The sequence below is a fragment of the Dama dama genome, chromosome 11 (genome assembly GCF_033118175.1).
Source record: "Dama dama isolate Ldn47 chromosome 11, ASM3311817v1, whole genome shotgun sequence".
NCBI classification, from domain to species: Eukaryota; Metazoa; Chordata; class Mammalia; order Artiodactyla; family Cervidae; genus Dama; species Dama dama.
The window spans coordinates 58,787,193-58,814,105 of record NC_083691.1 but is presented as its reverse complement, the minus strand read 5'-3'; the positions used below and the strand labels follow the sequence as shown (position 1 = coordinate 58,814,105).

The window sequence follows — 26,913 nt, the reverse complement described above, 5'->3', positions numbered from 1 at the left end:
TAATTTGTGTACCGGGAGTGCGAGAGGGAGCCTTATAGCAAGATGCCTAATTCATTTAACTCGGAAAAATAAAATCAACTTCCAATAGGCAGCTTTAAGACTTGCAAAGTGTTGGACTGAGGATCTTACTCAGTAATCATCTGTATTATGTCATATCTGGGCTCTGGGCCTTCCAGAGTTGGAGGGTGGGGAGGATAAGGTCTGTGGCTGGTGGCAGGGGGCTGCCAGTGGACTGGGGCTGTCCGGCTGGAAGGGAGCCAAGAAGTTCATTTCCTTCCAACCATTTTGCTAACAGTGGCTGCTATGATGTTCCACCCGAGTCCCTGCTCTCTGCACCCCCTGCCACTCTGAGATCCCTCCTAAAGATTCCGTTTGGGCTCAGAGATGCTTACAGCTTCTGCTCCCAGCTTCTATCATCAGGATTCCACATCTGGCCCATTTTTTCATAAAACAAATGCCACCGATAGGCTGGCCTTGCCAACCCAGGCATTTTGTTACTCTTAGTTTGTTACTCTCAGCTTTGGTTTCATCATCACTTAACAATCGTTTATTAAAAGAGCAGGCACAGTCTGCACCCACTCCTGTGTTCTTGCCTGGAGAATCCCATGGACAGAGGAGCCTGGCAGGCTACAGTCCATGGGGTCACACAGAGTCGGAAACGACTAAAGTGACTTAGCACGCATGATCTGCACTCGCCTTCTGAGATGGTCCACACTATTTCTCTCTAAATAAATCCACTCCTCACCTAAAAAATTAAATAAATAAAATAAAAGAGCAGGTACATGTGCCAGGCTTAGGACTAAGTGTGAGCCAGGAAGGCAAGCTTCTTCTGGGTCTGTACATGTGGACAAAATTGGTTGATTTGGATTTTTAATAAAAGCCCTCATTGGTTGAATTCATTGTTCCTTTTTGTTTCTTTCATCTTCATGATGACTGAGTGCAAGTCCAGTCCTAATTCATGCTGGACCTCATCTGCCTCCAGCACCACATCACTTTGGAATCTTCTCCCACGGTCCTGAGATGGCGGCACCCGGCTTTGGAGGGTCTGCCCTTCCTTCTCCTCAGTGTCCAGTCCCAGAGCAGGGCCATGGCCAGACACGCAGCTTCCTCCACTTGTGAGTGGGCCTGTGGCCGTGTGGATGCAGCAGAGACCCGGTTTCAGCTGACAGTCTCACTCTGCAGGGCAGGAAACAAAAGAATGATTCAGTTCTTGCGAAAACTGGCCAGATTTCCACCCAATCGTTTTCCTTCTTGAAATCACTTTTAATGTTTCCATCCCAGAAATGAATTAGAAGGAAAATGAATTGTTGCGGGTGTGCTTGGCATGGCTAGCCCCCACAAGTAAGTGCGTTCCTGCGTGAAGCTATTGATTTCTGTTTCTAGGGTTTTTGGATGTAAAACAAATGTTTGATGTATTGTGTATTATCAATACAAAATAATTATAATTATTAATATAATTATTATATTATAATTAAACAGCCTCTCGCTGCTTTAATTGGAGAAGTACTTCATGGATCGGTATATACGGGGTCCTTGGGAAGCTGCTTTTATGTGAGTTTGACACAAGAGAAAATGGTCACGGGCCTTTGTTTGGATTTCTTGGTGCCTATTCCTCCCTGCCTCCAAGTTCCAGTAACTGCTGCTTCTTGCTGGTTTTTCAGTGATGGCCACATCCAGTGACGGCCCAGTGCACACAGGCATCAAGACGAGTCTCCAATTTGGATAAAATAGCAGATTCCACTCTGTTCTTCTGTCACACCATCCTGGACACAATTGACTAAGAGCTACATATGTACCAGAAGCTGGTTCCAGTGTTTAAGATGTGACTTCCTGTTATTCTAAATATGTTTTCTATCATCTACTTCTTTCTTTTTAACTTTTTATTTTATACTGGAGTATAGCAGATGGGGCTTCCCAGGTGGCGCTGGTGGTAAAGAACCCGTCTGCCAATGCAGGAAACATAAGCAACACGGGTTTGATCCCTGGGCCAGGAAGATCCCCTAGAGGAGGGCATGGCAACCCACTCTAGTATTCTTGCCTGGAGAATCCCATGGACAGAGGAGCCTGGTGGGCTACAGTCTATAGGGTCACAAAGAGTTGGAGACGAATGAAGAGACTGAGCCTGCATGCATGCATAGCTGATTTACAATATTGCGATAGTTTCAGGTGGATAGCAAAGGGACTCAGTCATAGATACATGTGCATTGATTCTCCTCCAAAGCCCCCTCCCATCCAGGCTTCCACATAACACTGAGCAGAGTTCTGTGTGCTATACAGTAGGTCCTTGCTGGTTATCCACTTTAAATATAGCAGAGTGTACATGTCCATCCCAAACTACCTAACTATCCCTTCCTCACATCATTCTCCTATGGCAACCATAAATTCATTCTCTGTGAGTCTGTATCTGTTTTGTAAGTAAGTTCATTTGTATTATTTCTTTTTATATTCCCCATATGAAGGATGTCATATGGTATTTCTCCCTCTGTCTTACTTCACTCAGGATGACTCTCTCTAGGTCCATCCATGTCGCTACAAATGGCATTATTTCATTCTTTTTAATGGCTGAGTAGTATTCCATTGTATTTATGCACCATTCACTTTCTTCTGCTGCAAAGTGGGGATGCTGGATTCCGGCCAGGCCTAACCACCTAGAATTGACTCTCAGGAAGCTCAGAGGAGGCTAATTCATGCTCTTTTGCCCAAATGCTGGTCTCGACCAGGCCCATGTTTACCAGGACCCCAGGTTAGGCCAGGCCTGAGGTGGGACACCTCTGTGGTCAGCATCCCACTGCCCCTGTGGTCTAGCCTTACCACTCAGCTGCATCTGGACATCAGCTTCTGCCCTTGCTTTTTTGAGACGATGCCCATGCTGCAGCCATATTCTTCAGGGTTTGCTGCAAGACGGAGCTCACATGAACTGGTTGAAGCAAGAGGGGGTTATGACAGGCTGTGAGGTGGCTTTCAGGATGCTAGGGAGAGCAGGAGCAGACTCCAGGAGGAGCAGACCCAGCTGCACCCATGGTGCCCAGGTGGCGCTGCAGGGCCAGTGCTCAGCCCACACCTGCTGCTGCCAGTCCACCCACCCACTCTCCTCACACAGCCACACAGGCGTTGTGGCCACATGACTGGTTCCAGATGATATCTCCCTGCTTTGCATCAGAGGGTAGACCTGAAGTGATGCCAGCTTCTGGCCAGATGTGGCCAACAGGAGGCACTGGGGGAGGCAGAGGAGGGAGCCCCAGGCCTGCCTCCAGCAGCGGCTTCACTTGCTCTGTCACCACCTCCTAGAAGCCTTCCAGGTGAGTGCAACCCCCTTGTTCTGTAACACTTCCTCCTCTTGGATCCCAGATAATGGAATTGTCTCACCAGAAAACCTGATGGGAATCACAAAAAAGCTGTTAGAATTGATAAGTTTAGGGAAGCTGCAGCATACAAAATCCAGACACAAAAATCTTACATACCTATATCCTAGGAACAAATGATTGAAAATTGAAATGAAAATCAATTTCATTTAATACCACATTAACTATATTAAGTAATTACCAATACATTTGACTTAAGATGCAAAAGATCTGTGCCCTGAAAACTGCAAAACCTGCTGAGGGAAATTAAAGAAGATTTAAATTGATGGAAATATAGACCTTATTCATAGGCTGGAAGGCTTGATTATTTTCAATCGGTTTATATATTCAAAACAAACCCAATCAAAATCCAAACAAACCTTTTTTTTATTTTTGTAGAAGTTAACCAGGTGCTTCTAAAATCTGAATGGAAACACAAAGGACCTAGAATAGGGAGAACAACTTAGAACAAACTTAGAGAATTAATGCCGCTGAGCTGTGCTTAGTCGCTCAGTCATGTCCGACTCTTTGTGACCCCATGGTCTGTAGCCCACCAGGCTCCTCTGTCCAAGCGGACTCTCCAGATGAGAATACTGGAGTGAATTGTCATGCCCTCCTCCAGGGGATCTTCCCAACCCAGGAATCGAACCAGGGTTTCCTGCATTGCAGGCGGATTCTCTACCAGCTGAGCTACCAGAGAAGCCCAGACTAATGCTACCTGGTGTCAATAATTGTTACAGAGCTAGTAGATCCCCTAGAGGAGGAAACTGCAACCCACTTCAGTATTCTAGCCTGGAGAAGTCCATGGATGGAGGAGCCTGGTGGGCTATAGTCCACAGGGTCACAAAGAGTCAGACATAACTGAGCACAGAGCCAGCACAGCATACTAATTACTATAGTAATTATTATAGTTACTGGCATAAACATTAGCAAACAGAATAGAGTTCAGAATAGACCCACCATATATAGACACCTTATTAATAATCTTGACAAAGGGGCAGAGACAACCTACATTAACGTGGTTATAAAACCCAGCTCAGAAAATGCTGACAAACTTCTTTTGAGAAATGGAAATTCCTTTAATGGAGTTGCATTTGTCTACTATTTACTTTAAGATTTCCACATTTTTCAAATTTTTTTCCAGTTCAAATTCACAAAAATATTGTTTAAGGCATCCTCTAAAAGCTTTGCCTTTCACATTTTTGTCTTTATTTTGTCTGGGACCATACCTCCTGTTACAAGAAAGGGATAGGCGTCTGGGATGGTGGGCTGGCTGGTCTGTCCCCTTCTTGGATTTGCAGTGCCCCCTCCATCTTCTCTCGAGACGAGAACCTAGCAGCTCTTCTGGACCTAATATCTGCATAATGTGGTAAGACTGCTCTATTCTGGGTGTTCAGTTTTCGATATTTTCTATCAACTTCCTGTGGCAACAGACCAGCACCCTCTCCTCCATCTCCCTGAACTTGGGGCCTTTTTTCTCCCCTTTTCATAGTTTACTGCTAGTTCCTCTTATACATCCTATAGTTTTCTTATCTCTTTTCTCCATTCTAGAAGATTTTCTCAAACTACTGCCCAACCCCTCTGATAAATTTATTAATAAGGGCGCCTCATTTTTCACTTTCTAGGAGCTTTGTTGTTTTCTCTCCATTCCTGCTCTGGAGCATCCTGTCCCTGTCAAGGCCACACTGCACTCCGAGGACAGAATTGTTGAGAGCGGGGCAGGGGCTAGAAGGAGAGAGAGGGACCCATCTGGGGGACCTGGGGAATTCAGGCAGATAAACAGCCCAGAGCAACTGTCCCATAAGATGCAATGCGACCCAATTATGTCATTTTAAATTCTTTCATAGATACAGTTTAAAAGGGGAAAAGGAAGAGGTTGGAATTTACTTCAATACAGCATTTTCTTTAACCCACTATATCCAATACATTTCATTTCAACATATTATAATATTACCTGGACAGAATTTCAATATATATTATTGATATAGAGACATATTAATGAGCTCTTCCCCATTTCTCAGTGTGTCTTCACAACTGGGTGTGTAATTTACACTTCAGCACACCTGGACCCGCCATATTTCTCTTGTTTTAAACTTTTAATTTTATATTGGCGTAGAGCTGATTAGCAATGTTGTGATAGTTTCAGGCGTATAGCAAAGGGACTCAGCCATATATATATATATATGTATCCATTCTCCCCCAGACCCTCCTCCCATCCAGGCTGCTATATAACATTGAGCAGAGTTCCCTGTGGTATACAGTAGGTCCTTGTTGTCACCCATTTTAAACATAGCAGTGTGCACATATCCATCCCAAACTCCCTAGCTATCCCTTCCCTCCATCATTCCCCCTGGGAACCATAAGTTCATTCACTTTGTCTGTGTAGACTCATCACATTTCCAGTGCCCAGGAGCTGCACAAGGCTAGTGTGGGCCAGGCTGGGCAGCTCAGGTCAGCTGCAGGCTCACTTCAAAGCTGCCCAGGCTCCCCCAGAATGCCGTCCTGTCTTTGTGGAATGTACCCCCAGCTCTGACCACCCTCCTGGACTATCACTCCTTCCCAGATCCCTGTCAGTTGGGCCTGCTGGCCCTGCCTTGGATACCATCTGCATCAGTGCATTTTTTCCATGTTTAAACCCTTTGAAGGCGCTGATTGCCCAGGGCTCACCAGTCATTCTCTTTACAGGTCTGGTTCTGACTGTCATCCTTGGGTTCCCTGTACACCCCAGCCTCACTGCCCCAGCCTCCAGACCCTGCGCTGCTGCCCACGTGCCCAGTTGCTCAATCTGGCAAGAAATGCTGTGGCCTGAAGGTTTCAAGAAAGGCCGGATGGGGCTTAGCCTTAGTATCCCGAGCCTGGACTTGGCAGGTGACCAGTTTCTGCCCAGCCTCTAACTCTAGTGTGGGGTCTCCCAGTTCTGGTCACAAATGGCTCAAGAACTGGGGTGGGCTGGAGGCTGTTGTGTCCAGGGCCTGCACTCTGCCCCTCTGTGCCTGGAGAGAAGGCAGAGTCTGGAGGAAAGCCGCAGCAGGAGGCGGGAGAGATGGCCCCAGGCCAGGCATCCAGGAAGCCCCGCCCACCCAAGCTCTGAGGGCGGGGCCAGGCAGGTGTGCCTGGTGACTCAGCCCTGGGCCCCACTGCCCTCTGGATGACTTACAGCTCACACAATAGACCGATTGTGTCACTGCCTTTAACTGAGACTTCCATTGCTACCCAGGGATTCAGCCCAGGGACCTCGAGGGACAGAGAGACGGCTGTGAGAGAAGCCTTTGTGTAAATCTGTCCTCAGGAAGGACTCGGGGTCATGGAGAGTAGGGAGGCCGGGAGGAAGAGAAGCGGGTCTGACGGCTGGTCTGTGGGTGTCCAAAGCGACCCGGGAAGCTCGTCCAACCGGTGTGAATCAGCTGTACATTTTAACTGGATTTTCAGACAAAGGACCTTGAAATCTGAAGTCTAAGAGGGGTTAGCAAGGTCCCAAGATACTGCAATGATTTTTAACCTAGTGGATAATTTGAGTGTATTTCCCGTTTTTTTATTGTCCCCAACCCCATTGTTATGTGCAAAGACCTACTTGAGACTGCCCCTGGGAAACCCTGCAGGGTCTTGCTCTGTTTTAATTTTTTCCAATTTTAAAATGTACTTTAAACTTCTAATTCTGTATTGGGATACAGCCGATTAACAATGCCGTGGCAGTTTCAGGTGAACAGCGAAGGGACACCACCATACATGTACATGTATCCATTCTCTCCCACACTTCACTCCCATCCAGGCTGCCACATAACATGGACCAGAGTTCCCTGTGCTGTACAGTAGGTCCTTGTTAGTTGTCCATTTTGAATATTTGCTCTGTAGGGTCAAAAAGAATCAGACATGACTGAGTGACTAAACATAAGCACAAGGTACAAGATGCCCATTTAAGGGTGTGGCCCTGGCAGGACACATGAAGGAAGAAGCCCCTGCAGAATGGGCCACCTTGGAGGTTGGCAGCATCTAATAAGGTGGAAGCCACTACCGGCCTCCAGGAGCAGAGAAACACCCACTGGGCCCCTGGAGTCCCTAGGAGCACTGCCTAGAAGGGGACAACGGCATAGCAGAGGCAGAGCTTAGACCCACCCCCCCTGGGAGGGGGGGTCTCAGCGGAACCTAGTCAGTGGATGTCTGGGCCGGGAGTTCCCTCATCATAAAAATCCCCCAGTCCAAGTGGTGAACCCAGATTCCTCTTAGGAAAGTTATGGCAGCATTCTTGGGGATGACAACGGTTTCTTTTCTTAAGCCTCAGGAGATTTTTTAATTAAGTATGTGTATTTGTTTATTTTTATTTATTTTGGCTGTGCTGAGTCTTCATTGCTGCACACTGGCTTTCTCTAGTTGGGTGAGCGGGGGCTACTCTTCATTGCAGTGCGCAGGCTTCTCATTTTGGTGGCTACTTTTGTTGCAGAGCATGGGCTCTAGGTCAGCAGGCTCAGTGTTGTGACTCATGGGCTTAGTTGCTCTGCAACATGTGGGATCCTCCTGGACCAGGGATCAATCCTGTGTCTCCTGCATTGGCAGGCTGACTCCCAACCACTAGACCACCAGAGAAGCCCCAATATATAGCTGTTTCATTGAATTAAAATATAGCATTACTATTTTTGAAATAACATCTGTACATACTAGGTTTATGTATTTACAAAATTTGAGAATTTGGCCTGTTGATTTAAAGTGTATAATTGATTTTAGACTTTTGAATTTAGGTTGGAGTCAGTAAATATATAAACAGAGCATTTAAGAGAGCTGAGGGCTTAACCATATTTGTAAGTTTAAACAACTAGATTTTCAAGGATTACTTAAGTACTTGGAAAGATTTATAATTATATATAACTTAATTATATAACTTAAGCATTTAGAAAAAGAAATTTAATTAATAAACATATAAATGCAGTTTAAAATACTTAAAGTTTATTTAATTCCACTTTTTAAATGAAAATAGGCATTAATCAAAGTAATTAAAAGGAATTGCTCAATGTTGAGTTTGAAAATAGAATAAGATTTGTAAGTTGGATTTTAAAATTTAAGGAAGAATCAGGATTGCATAACTATTTTTTTTTAACTGAACTAACTTCCTTTTGAATAATCTTTCTTTTCTATATTCAAAAGCCTAAAATCTCCCACTGTGAGCCTCATACTTCTTAGGGAGACGGCAGCCATCATGCAGACATCCTACTGCTATTTGGGTCACCAAATCTATGCACCAGATGTATCCACTGTTCCCTCCTCTTTCCAGGCACCAACAGAGTCTGGTTCCCTCATCATTGTGCAGTCCCCCTCCCCCGCTCCCGTTACCCTCTCTCCACTGGGGGGACCTTCCCCACACCACCAACTCTGCGCTAGTCAGTACACAAGCCACCACAGGGGCCAGCATGCAATAACTGGTAAACTGTACTCTATGCATTACACCCGTGGATTAAGATACCTAAAAATTAATCTTTCAAGATTGTAGAGTGCTGAGTGTTCTTGTAATTGCCAATGAGGATATGTGGACACTGAAATGTAAGCTTCCACAGGCAGTTGTGGACATGAGACCGAGTTCTAATGATGTGACATTTTTTCCAAGCCTTATAAAAATGTCACAACTGCCATATGGGTTAGGACGGCTGCTATCAAGAAAACAGAAAACTACAAGTATTGACGAGAATGTGGAGAAATAGAAAGACTTTTGCCCTGCTGATGAGAATATAAAATGGTACAGTCACTGTGGAAATAGTATGGAGGTTTCCTGCCAAATTAAAATTAGAAAACTATCTGACCACACGATCTGACAGTTTCATATCTGGGTATGTGCCCCAGAGAATTAAAAATGGGATATTGCACACCCATGTTTGTAGCAGCACTATTCACAATACCCCAAAGGTGGAAGCCACCCAAGTGTCCATCAACTGGTAAACAAATAAAATGTAGTATATACACACAGTGGAATATTGTTGCTGTTGCTCAGGTGCTCAGTTGTGTCCGACTCTTTGCGACCCCATGGACTGCAGCACACCAGGCTTCCCTGTCCTTCACTATCTCCTGGAGTTTGCTTAAATTCATGTCCATTCAGTCGGTGATGCTATTATGCAGCCTTAGAAAGGAAGGAATTTCTGACACCTGCTACAAGATCAATGAATTTTGAGGACATTATGCTGAGCAAAATAAGCTCACAAAAAGACAAATACAGCATGATTTCATTCTTATGAGTTCCCCAGGGGAATCAAATACAAAGAGACAGAAAGTAGATGGTGGGGGCCAGGAGTTGGGGGAGAGTTTCAATTTTACATGAAAAAGAAGTTCTGGAGATGATGGTGGGAATGGCTATACAACAATGTGAATGTATTTAGTATCACTGAGCCAAACACTTAAAAATTGTGAGGCTGGTAAAATTATGAGTATTTTACCACAATTTTTTAAAAAACTCACAATGGTCACAGGCCACATTTAGTGCCTAGTTTTTAAAGGATTTTTCGGGGCTTCCCTGGTGGCTCAGATGGTAAAGAATCTGCCCACAATGCAGAAGACTCGGGTTCCATCCCTGGGTCGGGAAGATCCCCTGGAGAAGGGAATGACAGCCCACTCCAGTATTCTTGCCTGGAGAATTCGGTGGACAGAGCCTGGCGGGCGACAGTCCATGGGGTCACAAAGAGTCAGACATGACTGAGTGACTAACACACACTTAAAGAATTTTCCAGAGATTCTGTGGAGATTAGACAGATATGAAATAATAGCTCTACTGAATGAGACCCTGGCTCATTCCCAGATGACATGTGATCTTATCAGAGATGGAGACACAGGGGCCTGATGGCTTGTCCCATCCAAGGTTTGCATGAAATCAAAGTACACCTGGGACCTAGAATACACTCTCTGGCCAGCAAGTGACTGTGCCAAGGCCTCCCTTCGAGTGTTTTCAAGGTGCGTTTGGTTTAACTCTCATTATACCAGAGAGAAGGACGTGACCTTTGTGTTTTATTCTTGTTGTTCAGTAGCTAAGTCCTGTCTGACTGTGAGATCCCATGGACTGCAGCATGCCAGGCTTCCCTGTCCTTCACTATCTCCTGGAGTTTGCTCAAACTCATGTCCATTGTATTTTATAGGTTCTCTTTTTCTGCTGTTAATCAACAGATCTTTGCTAAGAACCTATGACATACAAGGAGCACAGTGCTAAGAGCTTTGAGAAAAGTTTTAGGTTGAACCTTAAGACACTGCCAACATTCAACCATTTTGACCTGTGGGGAAGAAAGGCAATTTCATATTGTTCAACCTAAACTAGTCTGATAGGAGAGAACCGATACAAAGACACAAAAAGGCTGGCTAGCAGTCCACACAGACAAACCTGAGGTCTTCCAAGAGGGGCTTTTTGACAAGGAAACCAGGTGAAGTTGGGACATGGGTCTGATGGGCAGAGTCACTTGAGTTACAAAAAATGGCCGCAGAGGGAGGCAGAGTGCCAGGTTCAGGCTGTGTGGAATTGTGAGAATGCAGTTTGGATCAGGAGATGCTGAGGAGCAGAGAGTCGAGGGCAGTGGGAGCACACCTGGATCTAGAGTCTGGACGGCCACGGCTCCACGGGGAGGAGGGAGTGGGCAGACCCAGGAGTGAAGTGAGGACATAGAAGCCGATGTCTAGGAGGGATGTGTGGTTGAGGAAAGGAATTAGGGAAGTCAGAGAGGCTAGCAGTTCCCACTTAGTGCAGCAGATCACAGGGGAAACAGGGAACAGAGCATCACGTACCAAGGGTAGGGGAGAAAGAGGGGGTGCGGGCTGGAGTGGGGGGTGGCGTACTGCCTGAGAAAGTCAGGAGCAAGTGATTCAAGTGAGGAGGAGGAGGATGGGAGCAGATGGAGGTAGGGCTGGGTTGTGCTTAGTCACGTCCAAATTTTACCACTGAGCCAACAATGTCCTCTTTCATTAGGACCATTTAGCAGGTTATACAAAGGTTGTAAGCATTTTACATTATTGTGCAAAGCAGCTCACCTTCTCTACATGAACAATGTTTATCAGTTACAAGATCATCCCGAAATGACTGACAGCAGCTCTGCACGTGTGCATCTGAGGCCGTGAAGGTGTGAAGATTTCAGGACTTTTCAAAGATCACACCGCTGGAGTGATCTTGGTCAGGCACAGGCTTACATCCAGTGTGGACACCAAGGTCGCAGCGTTCGAAGAGCAGGGAGGGAGGACCACTTCTTCTTGGCCTTGAGGCTTCTGCAGGTCCTGACCTGTTCTTGGAAAGTCCCAGGTCCTCAGCCATCAGTGGGAGCTCAAGTACAAGGCTCTGGTCCTCTTGTTCCCACCTTCGGTTGTAGAACCCAGTCCCCAAGCTGAGGTGACATTGCTTAGTCACTCAGTTGTGTCTGACCCTTTGCGACTCCATGGACTGTAGCCTGCCAGGCTTTTCAAGTGCCCACCCTGGCCAAGGAGGCCATGCATTTTAAAACACTGTCACAGCGAGCTTTTATATAATTGTAGGGCTCATCCATCTTCAGCAGTGACTTACGGTCAAGTCACAGGATCCCCCAAGGAAGGAACACAGACTCCAGCTCACTTGTGAAGCTCAGAGCTGAGTTGGAGAAATGCAAGTGGAGGTGCAGGCAAAGAGGATATTTTTCTCCAAGCTCATTCTCAAGTCCACTAGCCTAATCATGGGCCATGACTTGTGTCAACTGTCCTCACTGGACTGATCTGTCGATTTACTTTGTGAGGCTGGGGTTAGGCATCCATCCCTAAAAAAGCATATCAGAACTTTTTTTTAAAATTACACAAAAAGAAAAACTTAGTTGTACAAATATTTAGTGTTGTTTGATATTTTTACCAATATTATTCAATATTCTATAATACATATAAACGTGTAAATAAATATACACAGTTAAAAGAAAAAGCCCATTCTAGTCCTGATGATCAGACGTTTCTCTCTAGACGACCACAGAAAGGGCAGGCTGTAAGGCAGCAGGTGTGCACACAGGGTCAAGGGTCAGGACCGTACCTGCCCTGCAAGGCCCCACCCCCTGGGAAGGTTCGGGAACCCCTGCCCTCCAGGTTGGAACCTGAGCCCTTGAGGAGCCTGTTCTCCTGGCTGGAGCTGTCACTCTCCAGGTCTGAGTCACTATATCTGGCCAGGGGTACTGTCTGCCGGGAGAGGGTGCATCACCCCCACTTTTATGGTGGCTCAGATGGTAAAGAATCTGCCTGCAATGTGGGAGACCCAGGTTTGATCCCAGGTCAGGAAGATCCTGGAGAAGGAAATGGCAACCCACTCCAGTATTCTTGCATGGAGAATTCCAAGGACAGAGGAGCCTCTGGGGGCTACACTCCATGGGGTCGCCAAGAGTTGGACAAGAGTGAGCAACTAACACTTTCCACTTTCAAGTTAACATCTACCCCCATGTGCTAGTGTCAGGAGGGTGGAGCCCTCACGAGCACCCTCATCAGAACAGCCTGGGAAAAGCCGGCTCTCTGTACTATTGGAGGGTTCAGGGTAGATGTCTGCAAATGGGCAGGCCCTGGCCACAGCCCAACCACGAGACCTGGCAACCTCAGACCTCCAGCCTCCAGAACTCTCAGGAATAAATCCGACATTTCTAAGCTGCTCGGCTGCAGTATTCTGTCACAGTGACAGGAGCTGAGACTCAGCAGAAATCTTCAGGACGTTGGTTTCAACTTTTGCCTGATCCTTGATGGCTATGGTGCTGTCAGCTCAGGCTGAGAAGGGTGGGGGGCTTCATCCCACATAACACAGAGAGAACAGAGGGGTCTCCACTCAGGAGAGGGTGACTTCCAGGGGTGTGGGCTTGCCAGTCAGCCGAGGTGAGGACACAGGGTGAGGTCAGGATCAAGCATGGCTCCTGGGCAGGGCAGGTGGTGGCTCCAGGATGCAGAGTCAGCTGGAACCTCCTTGAACACTGGAGGAGGCTGAGTTCTAAGCCGGGGTAGGCTGGCTCCGAGACCACGGAGTGAGGACTACGCTCCAGAGGGCCTCCTGGAGCGAGGGCTCTGGATGGAACTCCCAAGGAAGCCAATGGGGATGAGGACAAGGACGGTGTCAAATGAACCACTCGACACATGGAGGCCCGACTGGCATCTCCCATGGTCCTGGGCACACGGGACAATCCTGTCCCAAGTGCCATGCCAGTCAACCCCGTGCAACCCTGTGAACTACAGAGGTGAAAGCAGCCCTCCTGATTCGTGAGCCGACAATCAGAATGGCTGGATATTGTGCTTGAAGTCACGGGGCCAGTAAGGATGGCCCGGCCCTTCCTGGGACAGCAGATGGCATCTGGGTCAGGTGTTAGAGCAGAAATACTAAATACACAAGTCACATACTTGCTGATGAAAAACACTGGATTCTAGGGAGCAGTTGGCCAAAACCAGACCCGTATTTATTGAAAAGTAGAATTTTAAATGAAAAATTTCCAACTTTGTTATACTCTCCATCTGAAATTTGGTCTTACTATTTTGGCATTCTGGTGCTGGGTGGTAGGAACAGTGAAAGATCAGATCATGAACCAGTCAGCACATGGAAACCAAGACACTGCAGTACAGCACCACAGATGCTTTGGAAACATCAGATCTTCAGGAGATATCAAGGAACGGAACTGCAAGACTTGCCCAGTTAAGAGTTTCCTTTGAGAGGCACTTTGGGAGAGCAGATGGACAGCTTGAGTGCCCAAGAAACGTGAGTCTGTGGCATTCTGCAGAAGCCACGTGTGGGGATCCTGGTGGCTCTAGACTGTAAGTCACAGGCTCTTCCTGGAAAATGAAGGCACATTTAACGCAAACATGAGCAGAGTCACACAGACCACAAACCACCAAGTGTTACTGTCCTCCAATGTCTGTGCAAAGAAGAAGGGAACTGCAAGACTTGTCCAGGGAACCTCTGGGTGTGCAGAAAGGTGACCTGGATGGACTGCTGGTGATCCACACTTCAAACCACACGAGGACCCTGCTGGACACCCCTAACCCCTCCTCACAGAACCTCATAGATGCAAATCCTAACTAAAGATACAATGAACTCACAGAGAGGTGCCTCCCAAGGCTGGCGTTGTGTGTGGGGAGGTGTGTGGTCCTGAAGCCAGACCCTGGGCTTGCCACCTGCTCCAGGAGGCAGCAGCCACATCCTCGTGCAATCACCTGTTGACTCACCTTCTCCATCTGTGTGATGGGTATGATCTCAGGACCACTCAAGGAGCTGGGACGAGGATGCTGAGTCCAGCAGAGAGGGAGAGATGAGCACACGTCTGCTGCAAGCCAGTGCTCTCTGGCTCTGTATTCCCAGGGCCCAGCACTCAGAGGGGCTGGACAACGGCTTCCCCAGTGCACGAAAGGCAGGCAGCAGAGGGGAGAGGAAAGCTAGAGGAGAGAAGGCTAGTTGATAACAGTCTGGTGACGTATATAATTTCCAAAGAGTAATTTTAAGACCAAACTTGAGATTCTGGTTTCTCTGGGAGTCACGCTAATTAAAATTTATTATTTCAAGATACAAAAATGTGGTGGTAGAAAAAGAAAACACACAAGTAATAAGTTTGTTAGAAGTCCTCCCTCAAAATGCTCCCCTGGGGGCACTGAGTGCTTAAGCTTATAGGAACTCCTTCCCCATTGCTCAGTCCAGGCTTGGCAAAAGATGAACACACACGGGGTCTCGTCATAATACTTTTTTATTACAATATCCAAAAAATTGAGTATGCAGTTTAGGAGGTCTCAAGACCCCTTCCTCAACTGTAGGAATGTGCCATCTCAAGACTGTATATTGGAACTATAAAGGAGTTCGGATGTAAAGAGAAAAGAAAATGCAATTTCTCCATAAACATTCTGTGTCTCTTACTACCAATCACATATCCTTTTGTAAACCCTGAAAAATTTCCCTGTAAAGCAAATACTATATATATATATATATATATATATATATATATATATTTTGTGTGTGCGTGTATGTGTGTGTGTGTGTGTGTGTGTGTGTGTGTGAAGTGTGGGTCGCTCCCCTCCCCAAAGATCACCTGTTTTCCTTAATCATCTGCATTAGTGTCAACAAATGGCTACAGGTACATATGACTTTGAGAATTAAATACATCACTGTGAGATTGAAACGAGCCGAAGGGCAAGAGGAAAGAGCACTCTGCTGATGGCACGTCGGGGGGGAATTTCCGAAACCACCGTCTCCCCCAGTCTCTGGCCCCTCTTCTGCAAACCGGCATTCCAGGACCTCTTCTCTTTATTGCAAGCGCAGCCCCAAAGGCACTGGACAGCATCTTCCCTCCCGTCTTGCCCGGTGGTTCCAGTATTGCTAAGAGCACCCGGGGTTGTCCCCGGAGAGCCTGGGAGCCGTGGGAGCACAAACGACACGGATGGAGGGCTGCTGGGGTCAGGACTGGGGGTCCCCAGGCAGGTGCCGCCTGCTCTGTGGCTCATGGACATAAGGGCAGCTCTGGTGCATCCACACGGCGCCCGAGGTCTGTAAGGGGGGGTCTGCTGGCGCGAGCGGTGTGAATGGACTAAGGCTGTCTCCCATGGAGGAGGAAAAAAGTGAACCGACTCGCTCTGTCCACCTCCCATCACAAAAACCAGCCGGGAGGGCCCGGGATGGCAAAGAGTGGGGCGGGTGGCAAATAACCGACCTGGACAAAGAAGGGACCAGGCGGAGAGAACGGGGCCTGCAAGAGAGCCCAGCCAGGGCGCCTTCCCGGGGCATCACTGCAGCGCCCGGACGAGGTAGAGCTTCTCCCCGTGCTCGCTGGTGAAGATGGGGGCCTTCTTGTAGTGCTCCACCAGCTCGTCCATGGTGTGGAAGCGCCGCTGCCCAATGCAATAGACGTTGTCCACCAGCTGAACCTTGAAATGCTTGTTCTTCCCTGATGCTTTGAGAGACACGGAGAAGTCACTGGGCTGTGGGGGAAACAGAACACACACGGATTACCACTGGGCTCCGTGCACTGGCTGGGGAGCCTGGGCTCCAGTCCACACCCAGGGCAGCCACCTCCTAATCTTTAGAACCACCTGGAGGCTGGTGAGATGCTCGTGTTCTGGATCGAAGAAAAGTGACACTGTACTTAGTACTTTCGGTGTAAAATGTACTTTCTCTATTTGAAAACTGGAGACTTGTTCTGAAATGCACAGCACCGATGCTAACCAACGCACGTTTTTCATTTCCCCAGCTAGTTCTGTGGTAGAAAGTGGTCTGTACATAGGCAGCGGCTAGAAATACACTTCCTCTGGCTTCTACCACTATTAGGAGCTCAGCCAACAACATGGTGCTGGGCCAAATATAGACACCAAGGTCAATGGAATAGACAGATGAATGAATACAGAAACTGTGATGTGTGTGTGTATATATATATGAAATTGTAATGTTACTCAGCTATAAAAAAAAGAATGCATGCGAATGAGTCCTAATGAGGTGGATGAACCTAGAGCCTATTATACAAAGTGAAGTCAGAAAGAGAAAGACAAATACTGTGTATTAACACATATGTATGGAATCTAGGAAGATGGTACTTATGAACCTATTTGCAGGGCAGCAGTAGAGACACAGAGAACAGACCTCTGGGCACAGTGGGGGAAGGAGAGAGCGGGACGAACTGAGAGACCAGCATGGAAACATACACATTACCATATGTGTACGGCAGCCAGTGGGAATCTGCTCTATGACACAGGGAGCTCAACCCAGTGCTCTGTGACAACCTAGAGGGGCGGGATGGGGAGAGAAACAGGATGGGGCTTCAGAAGGGAGGGGATATATGTACACCTGTGGGTGATTCATGTTGATGTGTGGCAGAGGCCAACACAATATTGTAGGGTGGTTATCCTCCAATAATTGTATTTTGTTCTATACTTCTCTATTTTGTACAATTATAATCTTTGATTTAAAAAAAAGTAAATGGAACAGAATAGAGAGCCCAGAAATAAATCCACACTCTCGGGGTCAATTAATCTGTGACAAAGGAGGCAAGAATATACAACAGAAAAAAAATGGTCCCTTTAATAAGCAGTGCTAGGAAAGGTGGATAACTACAAGTAAGGAATGAGATTGGAACATGATGGGTGACACATACCCAATCAATGAGATGGAAGGATGTCTCACCCTGCCCTCTGCTCAACCATTCCTGAGGGTCTCAGAGCACAGAATGGCCACGTGGAGATGCCTCTGCATCCCCAAACTGGATAAGCTCCACTCTCCTTGGCTTTGTTGTTATTGTTGCCCAGTTGCTCAGTCGTGTCTGACTCTTTGCGACCCCATGGACTACAGCCCATCAGGCTCCTCTGTCCATGGGATTCTCCAGGCAAGAACACTGGAGCGGGTGGTCATTTCCTTCTCCAGGGAATCATCCCAACCCAGGAATCAAATCCACGTCTCCTGCAATGGCACGTGGATTCTTTAACACTGAAACACCTCCTTGGCTACTGTCCAGCAGAAGACATCCTGACACATCTGTTGATCAGGGCTGCGTCTAATCCATGGCTGTGTCCACAGAGAGCCCTACAGATGGTGGGAGCTGTATGATCCAGGTCTAAAGTGAATTCTGAGCCCAGACTTCTACCCCTCCCCAAACCAGGAACTCACTGCTGATGATGACCCACCAACCCAGCCCCTGCTCACGTGTCTCCCACCAGGACAAAACCAACAAGCACCCCTTCATTGGTTTTTACACTGACTCTGCAAATGTTTGAGCAAAAGTGAACAGATCTTGCAAAATGAGAGACAACTCCATATAAACCAATGATAACTCAGGGAAAGGGGGGTCTGGGAGAACCCAGATCTGTGGTGGGCTGCTGGCCCTCAACAGTCACAACTGTCAGCATCACAGTATTGTAAAGTAATTATCCTCCAATTAAAATAAATACATTTTAAAAAAGTATCACAGAGATAGACATATTCAGTTAGTTAGTTAGTAATTGTGTATCCCTTTGCCCAAAAGAGACCAAATAAATCTTTGAGGGGAAAACCTCATCTTACCTCTATACTAAACCCAGGGCCCAATGCCTTGGGGGAAGCCCAGGAAACACTGGGGGGATAAAATTTCAGGAAGAGATGGGAAGATCTAGATCCACTTAGGCCTTGGGTTATGTGTTATTTCCAGAATCACAGTCATTAGAGGATTAGGAGCCTACAGGGGTTGGAGAGGGGGATACAGAACTTGAAAATTATTTCCCCAACTTGATCTCTTATGTTCCTCCCCCCAAAAAAGAAATGAGTCATCATGAATGATTCATCAGATCAACCAGCCATCAGTGTGCACACTGCTATATTTAAAACAGATAACCAATAAGGACATACTGTATAAAACAAGAAACTCTGCTCAGTGTTATGTGGCAGCCTGGAAGGGAGGGGAGTTTGGGGGAAAATGGATACATGTATATGTATGGCTGAGTCACTGTGCCACACACCTGAAACTATCACAACATTGTTAATTGGCCACTGTTGTTTAGTCACTAAGTCATGTCCGACTCTTTGTGACCCCAGGGACTGTAGGCTGCCAGGCTCCTCTGTCCCTGGGATTCTCCAGGCAAGAATACTGAAATGGGTTGCCATATCCTCCTCCAAGGGATCTTCTTGACCCAGGGATCGAACCTGAGTCTCCTGCAGCTCCTGAATTGGCAGGCAGATTTTTTACCGCTGATCCACTGGGAAAGCCTCATTAATTGGCCATGTGAAGTGAAATCGCTCAGTCGTGTCTGACTCTTTGCAACCCTCATGGACAGTAGCCTGCACCAGGCTCCTCCATCCATGGGATTTTCTAGGCAAGAGTACTGGAGTGGGTTGCCATTAATTGGCCATACTTTAATACAAAAAAGTTAAAATAGTCTAAACGGCACAGAAGGACATTTTAAGTAATCAACTGCACAATTCTCAAATCACGGCTGTTTTCACGTTTACACAAGACTAATCAAGATGAATGAGTGTTATCAGTATTCCCACCCAAGCGGGATGCTGTGTATGGTTCTGAAAACAGAACAAAGTAAACAGGTCCCGCCTGACAGGTGCTCTGCACAGGACGGCCTGAGCTTCAGCCCCTTGGTCCCTGTCACGTGTTATCAGTATTCCCACCCAAGCGGGATGCTGTGTATGGTTCTGAAAACAGAACAAAGTAAACAGGTCCCGCCTGACAGGTGCTCTGCACAGGACGGCCTGAGCTTCAGCCCCTTGGTCCCTGTCACGTGGCGGTCAATTCCGGTGGGTGAAGACTCGAGCAGTCAGCATGCCCTGTGTCCAGCAGCACATACATGTTAGGGACCGCTCAGCTCTCTCTTGGGGCCTCCGGTTTTTAAGAAGCAATGTGTAGTTTCAAGATCTGTTCATTTTTAGAAGCATATACGTTCTGTGCCAAAAGCCTGTGCTTTCTGATAAAGATAGAAGGTGACTTCAGTTTTACGTTTAAGACCAGCCGGGCATTGAGCTAGTTTTACAGACTCTTTAATCAGTTCATAGACAAAGCGGCATCGTATGGAGGGAGTGTGTGAGTCGGCGTCACTATGTGATAGACTCAATTTTACTTGTGCCCCACAATCAGCAGATGACTTTCTGAATTTGCTTTTAAATTTAAGCGCCTTAATTTAGCCTCCTGATGTGTCTCCTGTACATATGCATGACAGCAGTAAAACTGGTCACTGTAGCAGAGACAGTAATTTTTAATTTTGTGGGCTCCTGAGCAGAAACCTTGAAGTTAAGGACATGGGAGGAATTAGTTTACACCAAGCAGGGGGGTGCCGAACCTTTGGAGAAGACTCACTCATTCCAGCATCTTTGTGCTTCTGATCTCTGTGCTAAAATGCACTGTTACACGTCACCAAGTTCTGAAGGAAGCCTGAGGATGAACTGGGCCAGGGCGTCTCAATTTGTGTTCCCAAGTCCAGTAGCATCACCTGGGTGCTTTTCAGAAAAAGTGAATTCTCATGCCCCACCGCAGACCCCCTGAACGAGCAGCTCAGGGGCAGGGCCGTCCAGGGTCTTCAAATGCAGTTTGAGACGAGGTCTGAGTGAACCACCCACAGTGCTTTCAAGTGTTCAGGGCCATGAGAACAAGACAGGAATGTGATTCATGTGCTAAGACGCACCTTGGAGGAGGTGGCTGTGTGACAAACCCCACCCCCAGGCTGGGGAAGCCTGTCTCACTCTGTCCTTAGGGGTCAGACCTTGCTCTAGATACTGCCTGCAGGGGACCCCCTGGTTGGCACAGCCCGGATTCTCTTCCCTTCTCAAGAAGCCAGCCCCCTGGATGTGACAAGAAAAGGGGCTGCTCCAGAGGTGGGGGGGTCGGGAGCGGATCCCCGAGAATTCGGCACCACCAGTCTTGGTCCTTACAGGCTCGTCCTTCCCAAAAGCCTGGGGGAAGTTGTGTGAAGGATGGAGCCACACTGGTCTGCGCTGGCCGTGGGCGCTGGGCCGGAAGACTGGGAGACACTCTGAAGCCAAGCATGTCACAGAATCTTGACAGGTGTCTGCTGGCTCAACCATACTGAGAAGAGGAATGAAGCCCATGAGCCCAGCATCTGGGGTGGGACTGACTTGCAGTCACAGGGTCCTAGAGGTTGGTGAGATGCTGCAGACACCATCTCCGGTGGGCTAGTACTTTCCTCGCCCGCATCTTGAGACCAAAATGTCAACACTTCTTGCAGAGTTTCTCCTACAAGTTGAGAAGGAACTGTTTTCAAAGGACAGGCGGTAAAGACTCCTGGCAGTGGAGAGAAGAGGTGGGCTTACCGGCCTCCAGGAAAGAAATGTTTACTGAGAGCCGAGCAGAGCAGAATGCAAACCTTCCTCCCTCCATCTGGGCTCCTCAGCTCATCTCATTGGACAAGGTGTTTCCCCTTCACTGGCTGAGGAACCACAGAAAAGTGAAGTCATTTCCGATTCGTTGCGACCCCATGGACTGTAACCTGCCAGGTTCCTCTGTCCATGGGATTTTCCAGGCAAGAATACTGGAGTGGGTTGCCATTTCCTTCTCCAGGGGATCTTCCCAACCCAGGGATAGAACCCGGGTCTCTCACACTGCAGGCAGACTCTTTACCATCTGAGCCACCAGGGAAGCCCCTGAGAAACCACAATCAGGGCAGAAAACATTCGCTGGGAGGGTTGGAATGTGTCTACTGGGGCTGCGGGCCCCCTACCCCTTGCTCTGGGTCTGCCTGTGCCTGTGTGCTGTTAAAAACAAGGGATACAGTTCAAAGAAACTCTAGCAATTTCTATGATCTTTTCTCCTTGCTAACTGACTGCAGTGATCAGCAGATTACTGGGAGCAAAGCCTGAATTACCTCTCTTCTGTAAATGAAAATGGAGCCCTCCAGCCTAGAAGACAAGCCTGTTCACAGTCTTTCTGCAGTTATGGCTAACAAGAAATGGAGTAGGAAGACGGAAAGGTTTACACTGGTGCTATTAATACATGCGCCAACTGTACACACCTTTCTCATATATTAAAATTTATTAAACCCATTTCTTAAAAAAAAAAAAAAATTGATTGATTGATTTGGTTGCTCTGGGTCTTAGCTGCAGCATGCAGGATCTAGTTCCCTGACCAGGGATTGAACCTGGGTCCCCCACATTGTGAGCTCGGAGTTTTAGCCACTAGACCACTAGGGAAGTCCCAAGATACAGTTTTTAAAAAAAATTTCCACCACTGCTTTTAATTCTTGGGGGGAAACATTTCTAACAGGTACTTGTGAATTTACATGAGAGCAGTATATCCATAAAGAAGGCTGAGCATCAAAGAATTGATGCTTTCGAACAGTGGTGCTGGAGAAGACTCTTGAGAGTCCCTTGGACTGCAAGGAGAACAAATCAGTGAATCCTAAAGGAAACCAACCTGGAATATTCACTGGAAGGACTGAGGCTGAAGCTCTAAAACTTTGGACCCCTGAAGTGAAGAGCTCACTCATTGGAAAAGACCCTGATGCTGGGAAAGATTGAGATCAGGAGAAGAAGAGGGTGACAGAGGATGAGATGGTTGGATGGCATCATCAACTCAACAGACATAAGTTTGAGCATGTTCCAGGAGATGGTGAAGGACAGGGAAGCCTGGCATGCTGCAGTCCATGAGGTTGCAAAGGGTCAGACACAACTGAGTGACTGAACAACAACAGCAAGTATATCAATAAACATTTACATCAAGGGAGCTAATGATCTGGAGGTTTTTATGAAAATGATTCTGAATACTGTTACAGATGAATTATTTGACAGAGTTTTCAGGTGGCTCAGTGGTAAAAAATCAGCCTGCCAATGCAGGAGATGAGATGCAGGTTTGATCCCTGGGTCGGGAAGATCCCCTGGAGTAGGAAATAGCAACCCACTCCAGCATTCTTGCCTGGGAAATTTCACCAGAGAAGCCTGGTGGGCTACAGTCCATGAGGTTGCAAAGAGTTGAACAGGACTGAGCTACTGAGCATGTATACACTCACACTTGCACTCTAGTTTGAAAGAGCTGTTTTTCAGTTCTTACTGAACACTCATCTCTCTCCATGTTACACTTGCAGCCTGAAGGGAGGTTGTCTGGACCCCTGGTGGCAGCAATCCCGAGCTAGAGGCCACCAAGTCTGACCTGAGTTCACAAGCCCAGGGGTCAGGGGGTGCAGAGGAAGGGCTGGGCATGCTGGTACCTCCTCTGGCTGCTGCTGGCTCCCGGTCACTCTGAATCTACACACACATGCTGGACAATTGCATCATCAGTGAATGTGGAGAATATTTTCTAGGGTCTCACGCAGTGCTGGGATTCAACGGCCGACAGGATGACATACCATGCACTCCAGTGCCGAGCGGGCTGCCGTGGGGGCAGCACAGCCACGTATGAAGGCGGTTACACCTGTGAGCACAGGCCCCGTCGTGGGACCCAGGAGCACGGCTCACAGAGGCTTCCCAGATGGAAAGGAGGAGGAGTGAGGTGTGAACGGCATGTGTGCCTAGACTGGGCAGGGAGGGAGGGTGTTGTGGGGATGGAGGCAGCTGTACTCTACAGTTTTCCAGATGTGTGCGAAGGTCCACAGGAGGAGAGAGCATCGTCTGGGCAGTGTGCAGGAGAGGGCGATGGGAGGTCTCCTCCCATCATGGACCAGGAGGAGCCACTGAGCCGCCCTCGGCCACGTGACTGGGATTCCCCCAGGGCACCCAGTGACACAGCCCAGCTGCCTGCACCACACCTCCTGCTCTCGCCATAGATCAGGTTTCAGGTAACAAGCAGCCCTCTGTTCCACTTTCTACAGCATCTCCCTCCCAAAGAGGGGATTCAGCACTCTTCACCTTCTTTTACACATAATACAGCAGAGATAAAACTCAATCCAAAGCCCTTCATAATAAATGACACAAAAACATAGGGACACAAAATATGGGGAAATAGATGATCTCTTTGGGAACTTTAACATCTTACAGAGAAAAACAGCTTCCTACACCACAGGCTGATGCTTTGCAGACCTCAACCCAGTTGTAAGCTGTCACTTTCTATAGCAATTGAAAAAATAAAATACTGACAGCTTACAGAGTACACAGAAATTTAGTTACTGGTTATTCTTCACTGTAATATAGTTTCCTAGCTGTATCCACAGAATAAGTCTGAACAAACACATAAGGATTTACAATGAGCATTAGAGAAGGCAGGTAGGAATTTTGAATTTTCTAGATTTAATGATATGGAAGGAATATAATGATTAAATATGAAGAACTGACACTGTTTCATCTTTAGCTGCTAAAGGTAAACAGCAATTAGAGGCGAGGGATGAGAGCAAGAGAGGGGGAGAGAGAAAACTCAATATTGAGATGCAAGATAGAAAAGGGCCAAAGCAGGGTCATCTGGTTTATTCACTGGCTGATAAACCATGTCTAACACACGCCTCTGAAATACCCACACATCACTGACCCCGGATATCGTAAGATATGCCAATGCTTTGCTTGTTGTTCTGAAATATGTCCCCCCTTCCCCCTCACCCAAGCACAGATTTCCCAGAACTCAGATCTTTTTACTTTTCAATACAGAAAAATACAGAATATTTTTAAATGCAAAGTATCAAGCAAGAATCTTGCTCATTTATACTGAAATCGCTTGGGATATTTAAAAAAATGAAACGCATCTTGAAGAGGCACTCTAAAAAAGCGGCTATGCTTACTGAGGAATCACAGGTCCTGCAGTGACCAAAGGTGAGCCCTGAGCAGAGACCTAGAGGAAGGAAAAAGAAACTGAATGGGGATGCCTATGGGTCCTGCAGAAACCGGACCCTGAGTCAGGTCAGGCTGTGGCGCTCCGGGCTCATGCAGCTTTGAACAGTAGGCTCTCACGTTAGAGATGCCAGAGTGAACAGGAAAAAGACAACAGATAGGCAGAAAGAAGATGGGAAGGTGCTGGCAGGAAGTGGAGGCAGGAAACGGATAAGCGATGGACTTATCCATCTGAACGGCTCCTCACAGTTGCAGATGACAGGTGGGCAAAGACCTGGTTATGAGAATGAAGACAGCGCAGCCGGCTCACCCTGCCGTCAGGAGAAGAGCAGCAGTACGCCTGAGAGTCCCTGAGCATCTCTTTGGCACAAGATAGGCGCACACACGGCAGACAGCGCCACGTGTAACAGCGGGTTCCAGCCAGACAAGCAGCCCAACACACCCTTGGGCCACATGGCAGCCTTCAGGCCGAGCTGGGGCCATGGCAGGGGCAGAGCTAAGCAAGTCCCAGAGAGCCTCTTCCCCACCCCAAGAGCCAGTGGCCCAGCAAACGATCAGCTGTCATAGCTCAGTTTTCTAAATTAAAACAGAGGGAACAAAATGTGGAAAGGCTCCCCCCGCCAAAAAAATGGTTAAAATAAACAAGCAATACTTCAGTTATTTAGAAAAGGCTTTCTCCTCTCATAATCCGAGACAAATGTAACACTGCTGCTTCTTCAAGTTCCTAGGGGTGGAGTGCAGATAAGAAAAGTACCCTCCTCTACCTCTAAAAGGACCTGGTCCTGAGGTCTGACAGGGACCATGGCCTACTTGTCTCATGGACAAGTCACAGGTTTTCTCTAAGACAGTGATACTCTCTGCCTCCTGCTAAAGACTTTCCCCTTCCCTGGCCCCATAGAGAAGAACCTAGGGGCACTGTCTCCACTCTGGGGGGCTGCTTTTACCCCTCTCCTTTCTAAGAAGCCTCTTCAAACCCAATGTTCCTAAATCAGGACGAGACTCCTTGACTCTGAATCATCCTTGTCCCTTGATCACCTCCTACTGTGACAGGGTCTCTGGTGCTTCGAGTTTCTGCTCAGGCGGGTTGCAAGCACTCTGAACCCGATTCTCTGAAGCCTCCTGATCTGTGCAAGGACCGAGCCTCATGTGAGAACAACTTAATGTGATGTCCTGCCAGAAACCATTGACTCTGGATGAGAAAAGCTTGTTGTCCAGATTTCAGATGCAGCTACTGTCTAGGTCCCATGTGCTTACCACCATGAGCTGCTGCCATCAACAGGGGGCCGGTTTCCACCCCCATCACAGCTGCCCCTCTCTGTCTGAAGGGAAACCACTTCTGTGGGCTTGAACTCCCTCTAGATCAGTCAATAGGAATCTTGACTGTGCACTTAGTAATCAGAGTATTAACCTTTTCGGGGACAATTACAGTACATAGCATGAGCTGACTAGTCTTACAGGTTGCAGTTAGACAATTAAACTAAAGTCTACAGGAACCAACAGAAAATGATCACACTGGACTCTATCCTCAAAACTCACACTGGACTCCATCCTCAAAACTTTTGCTTCACTCTGGCAGGTGTATTTGCAAGGACTAACAAAACCAGCTTAGTACCTCCACAATGAAAACACAAAAAGGAACCTGGAATGACAGCCCAGTTCTCCCAGACAGACTTGGCCACACATTGAAACACAGACCCCAAATCTGTGCTGGAAACAGGTATGCTCCAAGTTGAGAGGCCGCACACCGCTGACTCAACTTGTACACAGAAACCTCTCTCTTAACAGTTGTCCTTTTCCTTTTCAGTTCTGTTCCTGAGTGCTTTAAAAGCTTTTCAGAGATAAACTCAGTGGTGCCTGTCGCAGGGACATACTGAGGATTACACACTTTAAAAACAGGGTGTCTGCCTTGCTGAGAACATCTGATGCATCTCAGACCCAGAGAGGAAACAAGGTTGGGTCATCAACGCAGGGAAACCAGGGGAGAAAATGATGTTTGGGTCTGCAGGACAGAACAGGGGTGACCTCACTCAAGAGGCAGCAAAATCTCCAAAAGCTGAGACACTCTGTACTTGCCATCTCACCTACAAGAACGCACCTTGCCAATCAGGGGTACAGCAGAGGCTGGGCAGTCCAAATGGATGTCAGCATAAGATGGGGCTGGGGCCTCAGGACACAGGCTGTATAGAGCATCTGTGTTCATCTTGCTTAACATGAGCCCCACATACCCCTGCTGTCTGAGGCCATTCACACACCTCCACACACTTTCATGCCCTCAGCTTCCTTTCTGTGCACCACCCACCCACCGAGGTTTCTCTATCCTGAGGAGGAAGCCGTCCTGCATGGCCAGTGCATACCCACACATGTGTACACACCTAGATGTGTGTATCCATGCACACCCAGATGTGCTCATGCATGTGCACACACATGCACACCTCT

The 26,913-nt window shown here is 47.6% G+C and overlaps 1 protein-coding gene across 3 annotated transcripts in view; it reads right to left on the bottom strand.

Annotated features, from left to right (window-relative positions):
* Positions 1 to 14,822: 14,822 nt before the first annotated feature.
* Positions 14,823 to 26,913, bottom strand: part of NCK2 (NCK adaptor protein 2) — a 113,033-nt gene continuing 100,942 nt past the window's right edge. For 2 of the 3 annotated variants that reach the window (XM_061155332.1, XM_061155333.1), the window contains exon 5: positions 14,824 to 16,229. In XM_061155332.1, coding sequence (XP_061011315.1) covers positions 16,035 to 16,229 — 195 coding nt within the window. In that variant the 3' untranslated portion in view covers positions 14,824 to 16,034. Of the gene's footprint in view, positions 16,230 to 26,913 lie in introns of all 3 variants that reach the window. The other variant, XM_061155334.1, reaches the window with a different exon arrangement.